At 44.1% G+C, this 16,673-nt stretch overlaps 1 protein-coding gene across 9 annotated transcripts in view; it reads left to right on the top strand.

Annotated features, from left to right (window-relative positions):
- Positions 1–16,673, top strand: part of TRIM2 (tripartite motif containing 2) — a 186,734-nt gene that overhangs the window by 121,356 nt on the left and 48,705 nt on the right. For 4 of the 9 annotated variants that reach the window (XM_070770109.1, XM_019977429.2, XM_070770108.1 and 1 more), the window contains exons 2-3: positions 6,526–6,707; positions 11,627–11,864. In XM_070770109.1, coding sequence (XP_070626210.1) covers positions 6,574–6,707; positions 11,627–11,864 — 372 coding nt within the window. In that variant the 5' untranslated portion in view covers positions 6,526–6,573. Of the gene's footprint in view, positions 1–6,522; positions 6,708–11,626; positions 11,865–16,673 lie in introns of all 9 variants that reach the window. The other 5 variants (XM_019977428.2, XM_070770107.1, XM_070770104.1 and 2 more) reach the window with 2 other exon arrangements.

Below are 16,673 nucleotides of genomic sequence, written 5' to 3'. Positions count from 1 at the left end.
TCCTCTTTTCTTTCCTCCAGTTGAGTCCTCAGTAACAATGCAGATTTCATTGCAAGTGGATAATAACATGCTCATAAATTTGAAAAATTAAAAGTACCTTGTTTTTTGAATTGTATTTTAATCCGTACCTTGAGCTCCAGGTACCACCTGCTCTGGCAGGTAAAAGGTAGTTTCCTGTGAGTTTATAGGTAATCCCAGTGGTTCAAGAGCTCCTTCCTATAAATGTAAAAGAAGACTTTTAGCTTCTTGGGAAGTCGATTTAAGCACATCTGCACCATTGTTGTTGGTCCAAGAAAAATTTAAAAAAAAGTAGCTATATTAATAAATAAACTCATTTAAGTTCCACAAAGAGAAGCCATAATCCAGGAATGCCGTAAAATTAAACAATGGAAATGGAGTCTAGTGTCTTTAGGATGACATATAATCAAATGTGCTGCCGCTTACCCACAAATCACATGTTGAAATTTGATTTTGCAAAGGATTCTTGACCTGTTTCCCAACTGTGTTTCTTAGACCAGCCAGACAAGCTTTCACCAATCTCCCTTTCTCCAGAAGACGTTTTCAGTCTGTTTTTCTCTTCTATCCTCTCTCCCTACTCTTCATCACTCTACCGTCAGAAATAAAGGGTTGGGATAGTTTTCCGATCTCAGTGGTGTAATTTGGACTGGGAGATACGGTTTCAACTGTGGAATTGTGGGTGCAGGCATTTTTCTTTCATTTCATCTCCTCCTATCAAATTCTTCTTTTCCATTTGGTTGTAATTTCCACCAAGTTGTAGATTTGAGAAAGTGAATCAGGCAAAATACCAGAGATGATGTGGGGAGGAAAATGCTGGGGCAGGATTTTTCTCTGCCCAAGGATTTTGTTATCTGATGGTTACATTGTTTTTACCCACACAAGCTGTGTTTAATTGGCAAGCCCCCACTAACATGGAATTTATGTGTCAACCTTCTTAGATTTTTTTTATTTCCATGCATATGTGTCTTTAGTAGTTCTCAATTTCTTTTCCTGCATTTGTAAGAGTGTTCAAATATGTCACTAAATATTTAGCTTCTGGATCATGGTTTATGTTGCTAATCATTAGACTTATATGGGAAGACAGGTAATGTCTGATTTCAGGTGAAAATGTTCAAATGCCCGGTAATAACCATGCTCTTCATCTTGTAATTTAGCAAGTGCTGCTCTTTTCTGCTGGGACTGAGTCTATTCCCGTGTTACACTTTCATTCAGTCCACTTACAAAAATGTGTCAAGAGACTCGTAGACTTAGAGAACTAACTTGCTGGGGTAAGGATGGGGAGAAAGGATAGTTACGGAGTTCGGGATGGACATGTACACACTGGTGCTGCTGCTGCTGCTGCTAAGTCACTTCAGTCGTGTCCGACTCTGTGCGACCCCATAGATGGAAGCCAACCAGGCTCCTCCATCCCTGGGATTCTCTAGGCAAGAATACTGGAGTGGGTTGCCATTTCCTTCTCCATATTAAAATGGAGAAGCTGTATTTAAAATGGATAACCAGCAAGGACCTACTGTTTAGCACATGGACCTCTACTCAATGTTATGTGGCAGCCTGCATGGGAGTGATGGATGCATGTATATGTATAGCTGAGTCCCTTTGCTGTCCACCTGAAACTGTCACAACATCTTAATTGGCTATGCCCCAATACAAACTAAAAAGATTTTTTAAAATGTGTGTACTATGTACCAAGCACAGTTCTGGGTGCTGGGACTACTGGAGAGCAATCAGATAAAAATCCCTGCCTTTGTGAATCTTATGTCGTAGTGTGGGGGTGGGGTGGGCAGGAGGCAATATTCGCAATAAATACATCGCACCCTGTATTGGACCAGAGGGCTAGGGAGAAAAATGGAGCAAGGACGGGGGTGCTAAGTGCTAGGAGACTGGGGCAGGCATCAGTTTTAAAGAGTGGGCAGATTGAGATGGGGACATTAAAGCAAAGATCTGAGTGGGGAGCGAGCCCCGCTGTGAGCAGCTCTGTTGGTTTTCCACCAGCAAGGACCCTCAGCTAGTCTCCCCACACAAGAGCTCTCACAGCTGGCTCTTGTCGGTACTACACTGACGTTGGCTGTTGGTGTGGTTTCAAAATGGCTCGCTCTGCCCTGGCCTCCGTATCAGTTCCTCTCTCGGCCTCCTGTGAACAGATGCTGCTGGTTCCTGCATCCTGAAGCACGCTGGCTCATGCAGAGACAGAGCACAGCCAGGTGTGTTCATGTGTGTCTTGCGGATCCCCAGCTAAAGAGTAGTTCTGTATTCTGATTTTTGTTACCATGCTCTTAATTTCTGCTGGTTATGTGTGTAAGAAGGATCTCAGACAGTTCAGAAACCAAGAAGGGGAAAGGACAGTAGCTGAGAATCTAGATAAGTATTTACATGCGTGCGTGCTAAGTCACTTCAGTTATCTCCAACTCCTTGGGACGCTATGGACTGTAGCCCGCCAGGCTCCTCTGTCCATGGGATTTTTCAGGTAAGAATACTGGAGTGAGTTGTCATGCCCTCCTCCAGGGGATCTTCCTGACCCATGGCTCCTGCATTGCAGGCAGATTCTTTACCCCTGAGCCACCGGGGAAACCCAGTAAGTATTTACAGCTTTTCTAATCCAAGGAGACCAGAATCTGCAGTTGTGCCCAGATGCTTTGATGGAGAAAGGCCGTCAGATGTTTCGTGGATACTCCTTGTGCATATTCAGATGGTTGGAAGCGTCCCACAGTGCTTACGAGTGCATTTTGTGCCTCCGTTTTTCTAAGCACATTCTCCCTCCAGGAGCAGTCAAATTTCTTTCTACTGTGGCTATCCAGTTATATTCAGGGAATGATCATTATCTTGGCAAAGTCTTGGTTTGGAGCTCTTTGGGGGTTGGAAACCTTTTGTTTGATTCTGGGAGTCCTAAAGATCTAGAAGTCTTCATCAGCTCACTTGTGACTGATTGTGATGTTGTCATGATTTTAAATTACTGTTAATGAATAAACTTAATTTACCATATAAATTAATAATACTAACAAAGACTCCCTCTCACCCACTACAGTAATTATCATGGAATTAGAGTGAAAATTAGAATGAAATGTTTTTTATTTCCTCTTTGGAGAATAAAAATGTCTGCTCAGGAAACTTCATTTAGTCAGTATAGATCATTTGATTAGAACAAATGTTTTTTTCTTGCCAAAATTGAAAGTTTAAGTTTAAAAAAAAGAGTAAAATCCAGTTTGATGTTTTCTTTCTGCTTACTTCAGTATTCAACATGACTGATTATTTCAATGAATATGCTCTTTGGCTTGACTGTGCTCAATGACATTGTTATTATTTAGTCTTCTTTGACTATTATTTAGTTTTCTTTTGTTCCAGCATGTCTCACTTCTCTGATTGAACTTATTCTTTGACTAAAGTTTTCCGCAGGCAAAAGGTAGGCAGAGGACATGATGGGGGCAAGGGCCATTTGATCCTGCTCCGTTTTAGCGTGAACATTTCCAAAAGCTATTCAAAATAAAATTCTTTTTAACTGATTTTAACTGAAAAGTTTAGTATGATTTTTAAAATTTTATTAATTTATTTTATTTATTTATTTAAAAACCTTTTAAATTTATTTGGCTACGCTGAGTCTTAGTGGTCACACATGGAATCTTCAGTTGCAGCATGTGAGATCTAGTTCCCTCACCAAGGATTGAACCGAGGCCCCCTGCATTGGGAGCGTAAAATCTTAACCCTTGGACCGGCAGGGAAGTCGTATTTATTTTTTAATTGAAGGGTAATTGCTTTACAGAATTTTGTTGTTTCCTGTCAAACCTCAACATGAATCAGCCATACAGTATGATTTAAAATGTATATATATGGAACACTTGGTGTGTCATGCTTGCTCAGGGCCTAAACCAGTCTTCTGTATTGTTCCAGTGTAAATGCTGCTGAAAAGAGAAGTCTATCATCTTTATAAGTCACACGCACACACACACACCCCAGTAAAGTGTTAAACTTGCTTACGACTAGGTAACATGAACTTATCAGAAGGCAGAAAGCTTGCAGTCCAAACTTTCTGATTCACTGATTTTACTGGATGACCTTGGACAAGTCATTTAAACCCCCCGGCTTTGGTTTCCTTATCTTAAGGCCAGACAAATCCATCCCTTCCCTATTCTTGGGGATATCTTAGGGATGCAGTCAAAGAAAAGTAGATGATGTGCTAGCACTTTGAGCTCCTGAGAAAAGAGCTGCATTTAATTCAGTCAATGGGTATCACTCTCTACTCTGGTACTTTCATTCTATGCAAGTCTAGCAGATAATGCTGGCTAATTAGATCTGTCTCACCTACGCCGTTTAACTAATGCAGTGAGTTCCATTGGAACGTGACACTTGTACAGCAGGTGCTTTTACGAGCCCCATCTATTTATTAATCATCCTCTTTAGAGAACTTACCCAGAAGGCATAGAGCTGGAAAATGGGCGTGTCATGTCTGTATCCGTTCTCCAATAGATTTCTGCAGAAAAGCTGACATACCTTTTTAAAAGTTGATTTGTAGAGAGAAAGAAGAAACACCATTTGTACTTGGAAAATAACATTTCTTTTAGAAAGTGTGAAATTGTTGATTCTGTGAACACAGGTCCTGGATCAAGTTAAAATGTATGTAAACCAAGCTTCCATAGCACAGCCTTCTGAAAACCCAAGTCTAGGAGACTTACAGTGGTTTAAAGGGTGAAAAGGTCATGGGTTTGGCATTCTGGCAAACTTCCTAACTGAGCCTAAACAATCCATAAGTACTTCCCTACTTCCCACCTAGGGTCATACTTTTTTTTTGAATAGAGCATTTCTATTGGGATTTGGGGCGGGAGCTGTGGACACCTTGGCAAATATTAGACAATTAGTAAGTGAATTTTAGCCCAGCCTTGGTTCACCCCTGTGGGACAGAAGCCAGAAATTCTTTAAGGTGATAAATGGAGTTGTGTTTTATGTTATAATTTTACCCTCCCCTATTCTTTCATAACCCTCTGCTTTCTTTGTTACCCTCTTCCAATTCTCTTTTGCTGACCTGAACTGTCACATTTTGAAACCTCCTCTGGATTAATTCACTTCACCAGTCCCTCAGATACCCCCACACGAACACCAACAGACACTGCTTAAAATAATAGAGATTGCCTCTAGCCTTTGTCCCTGCTTCATGACAAATACATATTAGTATGAAGCCTATAAACCTTTAGTTGTAAAGAAAATGCTTTGAACTATATACAGAATTTTTATTGAAAACTTCTAATTATTCCATTCCTGCATATTAATAGTATATAGGGAAGGAACCATTTTTCTTCTATACACTTAAGTTCATACCTGAAGCCTGTGAATTAAAGTGGCAAAAGACAGATATCAGAAGAAAAAGATATACACATTTTATTGATATTTCTTTTTTTCAAGATAAAATTTGTTTTATTGAACTTTATCAATTGAATATTTAAAATTTTACATTGATAGGAGCTTCACAGAATAGAAGAGGCAGTTAGACCCAAGAGCTTATATACTATTTCAGTAAGAGACCATAAACTGTGGAGAATTGGCTAGGCAAAGGAAAAGTTTGGACTCCTAGGGACAGTAAATTGTGGGAAGGTGACCAGGATGTAAATGGTGGATAAGGGTTGTTTAGTCAAGTCTGTTGTGCAGACTCCACTCTGGTGACTAAGAGTCGTCTTCTCTTCCTGGTATTGAAGATACCCGGCATCTTTACAAATGGGAATGGGTGCCCTGCCTTTGTAGACAGATGGCAGAGGGAGAGAGCTCTTCTTCATCTGCTATTTCTCAATTGACTCCAACTCAAAATAATCCTTAGGTCATAGTGGCTTATTTGGAGGTGTCATATTATGACCCCCTTCAAGTATAATAATTGAGAAAACACATTCTATCCTAATAAGACTATTCTATTTAATATAGACTATAATAGACTATATTTTAATAAGACTATAAATATATATTCGGATATAGTCGAGGCTGAAGGTGTGAACAGGCAGAGCTATGTGAGTATCTATCCCTTCAGCTGCCCCTGCTTTGAAATCCAGCAAGATAGCTCTTTTTTTTTCTTGTAGCAATTTAATTTTTAATACAATTTTTAAAGGTTACTTGCCATGTACAGTGGTTCCAAAATATTGGCTCATTTCCCATGTTGTACAGTACATCCTTGAGCCTGTCTTTCCCCCAATAGTTTGTATCCTCCACTCCCCCATTGCTGTATCCGTATGTCCCCCCAGCCTCTCCCCTCACTGGTAACCACTGGTTTGTTCTCCATATCTGTGAGTCTCCCAGCAAGCTACCTTATTCTAATTTTTTTGTTTGCCTGGTGGACATATGATTATTTTATTGATTTACAAAACGGGCCCCTCACTGTACACCCTCTGTAACACTGCCAGTTGGTTACGCCGGGGTCACAACAAGGAATCCTACCCATATTCAGAGCGCAGTGCCCCTAGCAAATGAAGCAATGATTGATTTGTATTTGCAGATTATCACATGTGTCTCCGTTTTGGTTTTTCTGTCTGACAGCAGCAGCGTGCAGGGTCAAAGACAGCCGGCCCCCCATGTCAGTGGTCTAGGATGGCCAGTGAAGCCACCAACATCCCCAGTCCTGTGGTGCGCCAGATTGACAAGCAGTTTCTGATTTGCAGTATATGCCTGGAAAGGTACAAGAATCCCAAGGTTCTCCCCTGTCTGCACACTTTCTGCGAGAGGTAAGCCTCTGTGCTCGGAGAAGGGGTTTCACAGACTGACTTTCTACTACCTGCCAAAGGGTGCTGTCCAGAATTCTTCAGTTACCTATGGGAGATGAAAGTCTTTTGTGCTTCTGATAGACATCTAGAAACGTAATCATGAGTTGCAAAGAATTTACTTTCAAGGAACTACAAGTGGGTGGAAGCAATCCAGTAGCTACTGATTTATTTCCACAGGAGATGGAGCTTTACATATTTTAAGATTCAGGTTTTTAAACTTCTCCCTTTGTTCTTTGTGAAACCATTTTTGCCCTCATAGAGAATCTTTGATGAGGGCCAATTAAAAGTCTTCCCAGGTGCTCAGATGGTAAAGAATCTGCCCATAGTTCAGGGGAAACCTGGGTTTGATCCCTTAGTTGGGAAGATCCCCTAGAGAAGGGAATGGCAACGGTCTCCAGTATTCTTGCCGGAGAATTCCATGGACAGAGGAGCCTGGTGGGCTACAGTCCATGGGGGTTGCAAAGAGTCAGACACAACTGAGTGAAGAGTTTATATTTACATAATTAAATATGTATCATTTTCTCCAGCATAACAAATCAGATAATATACATGCGTATATGAGGGGTTAGTTGAAAGGAGGGAGTTTTCTTCCAGAGATACTTCAGAAGACACATACTAATGGTGTATTTGAACGTGATGATATTTCAGATGAAGAAAAATCTATATGTGTGTGTGTGTGTGTGTGTGTGTGTGTGTGTGTGTGTGAAATAACTGTAAATTACCTGAGTATTCGTTCTTGAATAGTTTTTTCCACTGAGTTAACCAGTTTTCACAATATATTTTTACCCTCATGTTCAGCTTACCCCATCAGCAATTAGGCATAAAAAATATTGTTGGTAATTAGTTTATCTGTGATCTAATTTTAGTATTTCCCTAGTAAGTTGGCATATTTTTCTTAACAAATGTTAATTATGTGTTATAGCATTTAGTAATACAGCAAATACAGCATTTTATTATTTAATACACATAATTAAAATTTTCTACCTCCTATGATAGAACAGAAAATTGGTGTTTTCAGTGACTTCAAATCAATGCTAATTACATTTGCCATCCAGTTTAATGTACACTTGTTGTCTCCCTGAACATGCTTTGAGTTGATTTCCTTTGGAAAGTCTCAATTACAATAGGATAGCCACACCCTTGGTGGTGACGGATGGATGAGAAAGTGGATTTGTTACTGGTGGTTGTGGTGTTCTGTTTTGCTCTCTTTGTTTTGGGTTGTTTTGTGTGTGTGTGTGTGCGCGTGCATGCATGCACACAAGTGCATGTACAGTTTTTTGTTTGTTTTAAGCGGTGGTATATAGGGCACTGATACTTTGTACTTTATTCATAATTTTATAATTATGAACATAATTACAAGTACTGAGTACTTTGTAATTCATATTCCAAAATGGCAACAAGGAGAGTGGTTTTTCTCCCTGACTCAGTGGACATGGCTGAAACATGACTACCAGCTAACTGTGACATGCCCCTGGACTCACATGGGAAGGTCATATGTGATATTCAGGAATCAGGACAGCTGGGCACTCTTATGCTCACTGCTGAGAGTCACTTGGCTTGAGCCTGGCAGAGCCGCCGGGGTTTGGTACCTGCTCAGGCTGGTGTCTGGTTCCCATTCCCTTGCTCTGACTGGTGAGAAGCAGCACTTCCAGACTGCCCTGGCTGTCCCTCTTGCGCTCTTAGGTCTAGCCCAGGCCACTTCCACTCCACATCCAATAGCTAGTGCTGGAGGTTTTCAAGAGCCAGCAAAGCGAGTCCCTAGGGAATGCCACGTGAAAGTTGTTCGAGCATCATGTGCACTGAACTGATTTCCTTTGCAAGGTGTTGGCAACTTTCCATAATGAGAACATTTTACGTAGAGACAGAAATTCACGGCTTGTCTCACTGCCAGAGGAGAGGAAGACGCAGGACCATTGTCTCCACCTCTTGCTGGGCACAAACAATGGCTGCTCGGTGGACAGCCACTCTCTTACTCTCATTTCTTCCAGAATGCCATCAGTGGGGCTTGGAGGATGCAGACACAGTCCCTGGCTTTATGAAGCTTCCAGCCAAGAGAAGCAGCCAGTCATTAGCCACCTAGTCACTCAGATTAATAGGAAATTAAACCAGTCACAACGGCCACGTACCTGAAGTACACAGGCAACCGTATAATAGGAAATGCGGCTCTAATGCAGAAGGCTTCCCTGTAGAAGCGATGATTAGGCAGAAATCCCAAGGATGAAGAAAAATTAGTTTAGCAAAGCAGAGTAAGCAGAAGAAAAGAATTTCAGGTATGTTGCAGAGGTGTAGAGTGAGAGGGACCATGACGCCTTTGGAAGAACTTAAATAAGCCTCGGGTGACAGATGTGCAGCAAATTAGAGGAAGACAGAAAATGCAGATGCCAGATCAGATAGGTGCGCAACCCACATCCTCACGTGTGGATTCTTGGCTGTAAGAACGGTGGAAGCCATGGAAGGCTTTCATCTTAGATGTGAGGGGAGGAGATTAAAGTTTACATTTGGGGAAGACCACTCTGGTTAGAATATGGAGAACGATGAGGGGGATACAAGGTAGATGACAGTATACCAGGGGTAGGGTGACTGCAGAAACCTAAGCAAGGCTGGTGTGATACAGATGAAGAGACCTGGGCAGCCTGGAAAGACACTTTCGGGCTTCGGTGATGGGTTGGATATGAACATTGAAGACCAGTAAGGGAATTCTTACTGTTTTAAGAACCACTCCTGGTTTGGGTTTGCTTAGACGAAAGGATGGAGATGCAGTTTACTGCTAAGAAGGAGGACAAAGAGTGTGGGAAGATCATGGGGTTGGTTTTGGACAGGTGGAGTTTTAGGACCTGTGAGATCTCTAAGAAGAGATGCAAGAGAGCAGTTGGTGTACAGGTATGGGGCTCAGAGGAGGCATCCATGGGAGGAAACGTACATATGAGAGCGTTACGCTTATTGTTATGTAGTATAATACCCCAGGGAGAGAAGAGGGCTTATGATAAGCCTTGATGAAGTCCAGAGTATACTGACTTTCAGTAGGAGAGAGAGAGTAGGCAGAAGGAGAGCCAGGTGAGTGTGGTATCATAAGGCAAGGAAAGATAAAGGAGTGGGGAGCGGGGGAGTGGACAAGCTTGATGAATGACAGCATTGAAAAATGTGTGTTAGATTTCAGTGTTGCTGGTGACCTCAGCAGAAGTTATTTCATCCCTGATACTGATTCAGTGCTCTCTACTTGTGTGACATGTGTGCCTGCTTGCTGAGTCACTTCAGTCGTATCCGACTCTGCAACCTCACAGACTGTAGGTCTCCAGGCTCTTCAGTCCATGGGATTCTCCAGGCAAGAATACTGGAGTGGGTTGTCGTTTCCTCCTCCAGGGGATCTTCCCAATCCAGGGATCAAAGCCACATCCTTATGTCTTATTGGCAGGCAGGTTCTTTATTATTTGGGTCTCCTGGGAATCCCTGTGTGAAATTGGGAAAGTCAGTTAACCTCCTTGATGTCAGTTTTCCCATCTGCAAAATAAGAGAAATGGGGAGAAATAAGAGGTTTTCAAATTCTGTTTGTCATAGAAGCTGGGAAACATTGTAGTTATGGCAAGCTTAGATTCTGGGGCCAGATCGCCTGGGTTTGGACATCTAAGTCCCTTGGGCAAGTAGCCTACCCTCTCTCTGCCTGTGTTTCTTCATACATTTAAAAGTGATCCCAGGATCATTGGAAGTATAGTTGACCCTCAAACACATGAACCGCATGAGTTTATCATTTGCATATTGTTTTCAGTAGTTAATACTACAGAATGACAAGATCTGCAGATGGTTGAATCTGTAGGTGTAAACCCTGGATGTGTAGGAACTGGCTAATTGAAGGGTGGATTTTTGGATTTTCCACTGCACCGGGGGTCAGCTCCCCTAACTCCACATTGTGCAAGAGCCCACTATACTTTATATTTAGTGACAAGTGTGTGGGTCCATCATTATTAATGTGGCGTAGCTCAGTCAGTAAAGCTTCTGCCTGCATTTCGGGAGACCTGGTTTCACTCCTGGGTGGGGAAGTTCCCCTGGAGAAGGGAATGGCAACCCACTCCAGTATTCTTGCCTGGAGAATCCCATGGACGGAGGAGCCTGGCGGACTCCTGGCAGGTTCATGGGATCACAAGAGTTGGACACGACTTGGCCCTCTCTCTCTTTCTTTCTTTGCTGATTAAGTGAATGAAATTCATGGCTCTTAAGGAGAGGTAAGAAGAGATGGTATGTCCCATCCCCATTTCAAACAAAGCGTTTCCACTTCGATGTGTTTTTAATATCTGAAGTCTGCTTATGATCTTGTGTGTACAGAGTGTCAATGCTAACAAGAACAAAAAGTGACATGTTTCCCCCAATTTGTGTAAAATTCCACAAATTCTTGAATGCCATACCAGCCACTCTAGGCCAATGTTCTTAACCTCAAATGGGCATACAGATTGCCAGGGAGTCTGATTCATCAGACCTGGAGTGGGCCCTGTGAGTTGGAGTCTGCATTTTTTCCAAGCTCCCTGGTGAGGCCAGTGATGCTCAGCATGGACCATACTTTGCTTGTGTGGCAAAGCTCTTGGAAACAGTACCAAACTAAACTAAACTGAAGTTGCTCAGTCATGTCCGACTCTTTGTGACCCCTTGGACTGTAGCCTACCAGGCTCCTCTGTCTATGGGATTTCCCAGGCAAGAGTACTGGAATCAATGAGATTTTCCTTGAGCATCACTTGTCCAGATGGCTGACCAGTCCAATGTAATGTGACCTGTTGACTTCAGAAATGCACTTTTTCTAGCGAAGGAGACCACAACGAAAGTTTATGCAGAGCAGCTTTGTGCCTACCGCAGGAGCCCTACCACGCTGACAGCCCTGCTTCTGCCCTGGACAGGTGCCTGCAGAACTACATTCCTGCCCACAGCTTAACCCTCTCCTGCCCGGTGTGCCGCCAGACCTCCATCCTGCCCGAGAAGGGGGTGGCCGCGCTCCAGAACAACTTCTTCATCACAAACCTGATGGATGTGCTGCAGCGATCTCCAGGCAGCAGCGCTGAGGAGTCCTCCATTCTGGAGACCGTCACCGCCGTGGCTGCAGGGAAGCCTCTGTCATGCCCAAACCATGATGGGAATGTAAGTGAGGCCCTGCGGGTCAATCCTGACTGAGGGGCTGCTTGACGGGGGAGGCTTGGGGCAATCAGAGGGTATCAACTCTGAAACAGGACTCCACCTGGAAAAGGAGTGGTTAACAATGCCTTTACCATCCTCAGATTATTTTGCCTGCTTCCTTTCTCTGACCAAATTTATGTGAATAATAAAATCAGTTTTCATTGTGTTCACTTTGCACTAATTGCTGGTGTTTCCCCAGGAGGGCAAACTCACAACTATTTGCCAGCTGGGCATAGTTTGACCCATAGAAACATCTGTGTTATAAATTATGGATAGAGATTAAATAGTAGATAAGTTCTGCAAACTGAGAATGATTATTAGAATGTTACAGTGTTTTATTTTTCTTGTGAGGGAAATTTTTCTCATGCTCCATTAGATCCTGTTGCTGTTGCTGCTGCTAAGTCGCTTCAGTCGTGTCCAACTCTGTGCGACCCATAGATGGCAGCCCACCAGGCTCCCCCGTCCCTGGGATTCTCCAGGCAAGAACCCTGGACTGGGTTGCCATTTCCTTCTCCAATGCATGAAAGTGAAAAGTGAAAGTGAAGTCACTCAGTCGTGTCTGACTCTTATCGACCCCATGGACTGCAGCCTACCAGGCTCCTCCTTCCATGGGATTTTCCAGGCAAGAGTACTGGAGTGGGGTGCCATCGCCTTCTCCGTAGATCCTGTTACTTAATCATAAATAATCTGAAGTTATGTGAATCCCTGATAAGAGATTATAGACTGGAGTCCAGACTGTGTCCTGCCATCAGCAAGCATAGTAACTGTTACATATTCAGGAGGACCTGTGTGTTCATCAAAAGAGGACTCACAGGAGCTGTGTAGCCTGAAGAGGCAGCACTGCACAGCAGCTGACGGCCAGCTGATTCAAATCCTGCTCTGCAACTCATTTCCTATGTCGGATTTGGCAAAGCTTTGACAGATTTACTAAACTCTCTGTTCCACTTCCTCATCGGTAGAAAGAAAGTAATAGTCTACCATACAGGATTAAGTAGAGAATTAAATATTTAAGTCCTAGAAAATAGACAGTAAGCTCTCGATAAATATTAGCTATTGAAATTGTTTCTAATTAATGATGGCTTCCTGGTGACTCAGACAGTAAAGGGTAAAGATGTAGCAGATGTGGATTCAATCCCTGGGTTGGGAAGATCCCCTGGAGAAGGGAATGGCAACCCACTCCAGTATTCTGGCCTGGAAAATTGCACGGCCAGAGGAGTCTGGCAGGCTACAGTCCATGGGGTCACAAAGAGTCAGAGACACCACTGAGCAGCTAACACACATACACAATGACTTACTTCACTTTTCAAAAACATAGTGACCACTTCAAAAGTGTGTGAAACTGGGACTTCCATGGCGGTCAAACGACTAAGACTCTGAGCGCCCAGTGCCGAGGGCACATGCTACAGCTGAAAAACGAGATTGCACACGCTGCAACAGAGATGGCGCTCCCAAGTGCCGCAGCAAAGCCCTGGGGCAGCCAAACGCATGAATAGATAGATGGATAAGTTATCTTCAGAGTGTTTTAAGCTGAACTGAGGCAACAGAGGTTGTTAGCAAAGCAACAACTATGAGCCATAGCTAATAATTGTTCGTTTACTCTCTTCCTGCCTTGCCTCAGTCTCACTGGCCTCCTAGAACCTGCCAAGTGGTTTCCCACCTTGGGCCCTTACTGTTCTCTGGTTCTTTACGCCTGGAATGCTCTTTGCCCCGTCTGTGTGGCCAGCTTATTCTCACCCTCTGTGCCCCAGCTCACAGCTCTCTGCCACAGAGCAGTCCTGTCTAGCCCACCATCTGAGGCAGACCACCTCTGACTCCCAGCTACCCGCTGCTCACCACCGTCTTGGTTTCCTTCATGACATTCAGTGTTCTGCCTGCCTCCATCTGTGTATTTGCTGGCTCTCCTTCGAGAGTGAGCTCCCAGGGGGAGAGGCTGTGTTGTTCATCATACCGGTGGCAGTAAGCACAGCGCCTTACACGTGAAAGTGTACGTATAGAAAGAGGCCAGGCAGATGAGACAAAGCAAAGGCTACTTACTCAGCACTTGCTGAAACAAAGAGCAGGACCATCACGTGTGTTCTGTCAGAGTCAGGCAGACGAGTGGGGAAGCTCTCTCTGGAAAAAGGAGGAGGCTTCAGGTGTGCCCTGATGGGGAGTGGCTAGCTGGGGAGGCAGGAGGACTAATGAGAAGGGGGCACTCTATGTGACTGCTCCGGTGCAGATCTGACTTTCTCAGCTTGGTCCTAAGTTGAAGGCAGAGACAAAAATTAAAGATGTCAGTTATATCTCTTAGCCTTCAGGGGCCAGTTGTTGCAGAAGTTATCATTTAGCTTTTGGGATTATTGCCAGAGAAGCAGTGTGACTTATGGAAGCCTGGCTTCCTGGGTTGTTTTCTTGAGGATACAAGGTTTGGTGTGGGTTGTTTCCCTGTGGATACAAGGGTTGGTGTGGGTTGTTTCCTTGAGGATACAGGGCTGGTGTGGGTTGTTTCTCTGTGGATACAGGGGTTGGTGTGGGTTGTTTTCTTGTGGATACAGGGGTTGGTCTGAGGTGTTTCCTTGAGGATACAGGGGTTGGTGTGGGTTGTTTCCTTGTGGATACAGGGGTTGGTTTGAGGTGTTTCCTTGAGGATACAGGGGTTGGTGTGGGTTGTTTCCTTGAGGATACAGGGGTTGGTGTGGGTTGTTTCCTTGAGGATACAGGGGTTGGTCTGAGGTGTTTCTTTGAGGATACAGGGGTTGGTCTGAGGTGTTTCCTTGAGGATACAGGGGTTGGTGTGTGTTGTTTCCTTGTGAATACAGGGGTTGGTCTGAGGTGTTTCCTTGAGGATACAGGGGTTGGTCTGAGGTGTTTCCTTGTGGATATAGGGGTTGGTCTGAGGTGTTTCCTTGTGGATACAGGGGTTGGTGTGGGTTGTTTCCTATGGATACAGGTGTTGGTGTGGGTTGTTTCCTTGAGGATACAGAGGTTGGTGTGGGTTGTTTCCTTGAGGATACAGAGGTTGGTGTGGGTTGTTTCCTTGTGGATACAGGGGTTGGTGTGGGTTGTTTCCTTGTGGATACAGGGGTTGGTGTGGGTTGTTTCCTTGTGGATACAGGGGTTGGTGTGGGTTGTTTCCTTGAGGATACAGAGGTTGGTGTGGGTTGTTTCCTTGAGGATACAGGGGTTGGTGTGGTTGTTTCCCTGTGGATACAGGGGTTGGTGTGGGTTGTTTCCCTGTGGATACAAGGGTTGGTATGGGTTGTTTCCTTGAGGATACAGGGCTGGTGTGGGTTGTTTCTCTGTGGATACAGGGGTTGGTGTGGGTTGTTTCCTTGTGGATACGGGGGTTGGTCTGAGGTGTTTCCTTGAGGATACAGGGTTTGGTGTGGGTTGTTTCCTTGTGGATACAGGGGTTGGTTTGAGGTGTTTCCTTGAGGATACAGGGCTTGGTGTGGGTTGTTTCTTTGAGGATACAGGGGTTGGTCTGAGGTGTTTCCTTGAGGATACAGGGGTTGGTCTGAGGTGTTTCCTTGAGGATACAGGGGTTGGTGTGGATTGTTTCCTTGTGGATACAGGGGTTGGTTTGAGGTGTTTCCTTGAGGATACAGGGCTTGGTGTGGGTTGTTTCCTTGAGGATACAGGGGTTGGTGTGGATTGTTTCCTTGTGGATACAGGGGTTGGTCTGAGGTGTTTCCTTGAGGATACTGGTTGGTGTGGGTTGTTTCCTTGGAGATGCAGGGGTTGGTTTCCTGGGCAGATTGTGGTCAGAATTCTGTTTTTACATGGTCCAACCACTGTGCATTGTAGTGTTCAGTTTCTCAGAAGCCAAGAGTACATATTTTTGAACAAGTGACCAGACACCATGCTTGGTTTCTCACACATTTCTTTGTGTAAAGTAGGTATTGGTTACTTTCATTTTATAGATAAAGAAACTGAGAATTGACCAGTTTAAGTCACACAGCTAGTTGACACATCATAAATGCTAGACGAGAGGAAATAGCATCCTGAGTTTTTTGGTAGCCAAAACAAGAGAGACATTGTGTGTTACATTTTTAATTATCTAATTGAAAGCATGGGCTTCCTTTGTAGCTCGGTTGGTTAAGAATCTGCCTGCAGTGCAGGAGACCCGGGTTTGATCCCTGGGTCAGGGAAGATCCCCTGGAGAATAACTATAGGTTTTCTGTGCACTGTACTCCAGGGGAGCATTACCATGTAAGTTTTGTCAAGGGAACTTGAAGGGTGCCTTCTTATAACCACAGCTCTTAGTAAATGCTAAGGCTGTCTCCTCCTGGGGCCCACATTCTAAATACTAGTCTGAGAAGGTGTCTCTATCACATACAAGAATTTCCTTAAAGTGTAGTCCAGGCAAGGAACTTTCTGCAGATCTGACTTGATAGAGAAGCACCATTTTAGAAACATTAGGAGACTGCTGTAGACCTGGGTCCAAAATGGGGTATAAAAGACAACCGTGTGGAATGATAAATAATGGTAGCTAAAAAGATTACATCACTGAGGAACGCCAGGTGTGTCGTGGAATTCAGGAACGAGCTCCCGGCGCAGCACAACTGGAGCATGGCTATGCGCCCGTGAGGTGGAACACTGGTGGGCCACAGAATACAGGGCTGAGCCTGGAGAGAAATTGTGATGGGCTGGGGGTGTCATCAAGGAAAGGTCTGGCCTACACTCCATGGGCAGTGAGGAAGCATTCAAACCTTTTAAACAGGAGATGGGTATGTGGCATTGTGGAGGAACACAGCAGCAGAGATTGGAGGCTGCAACACCAGTTCTGTTTGG

The sequence above is a fragment of the Bos indicus genome, chromosome 17, assembly GCF_029378745.1.
Source record: "Bos indicus isolate NIAB-ARS_2022 breed Sahiwal x Tharparkar chromosome 17, NIAB-ARS_B.indTharparkar_mat_pri_1.0, whole genome shotgun sequence".
NCBI lineage: Eukaryota > Metazoa > Chordata > Mammalia > Artiodactyla > Bovidae > Bos > Bos indicus.
The sequence above is the reverse complement of the archived record's forward strand: the minus strand, read 5'-3'. Positions and strand labels throughout refer to the sequence as shown.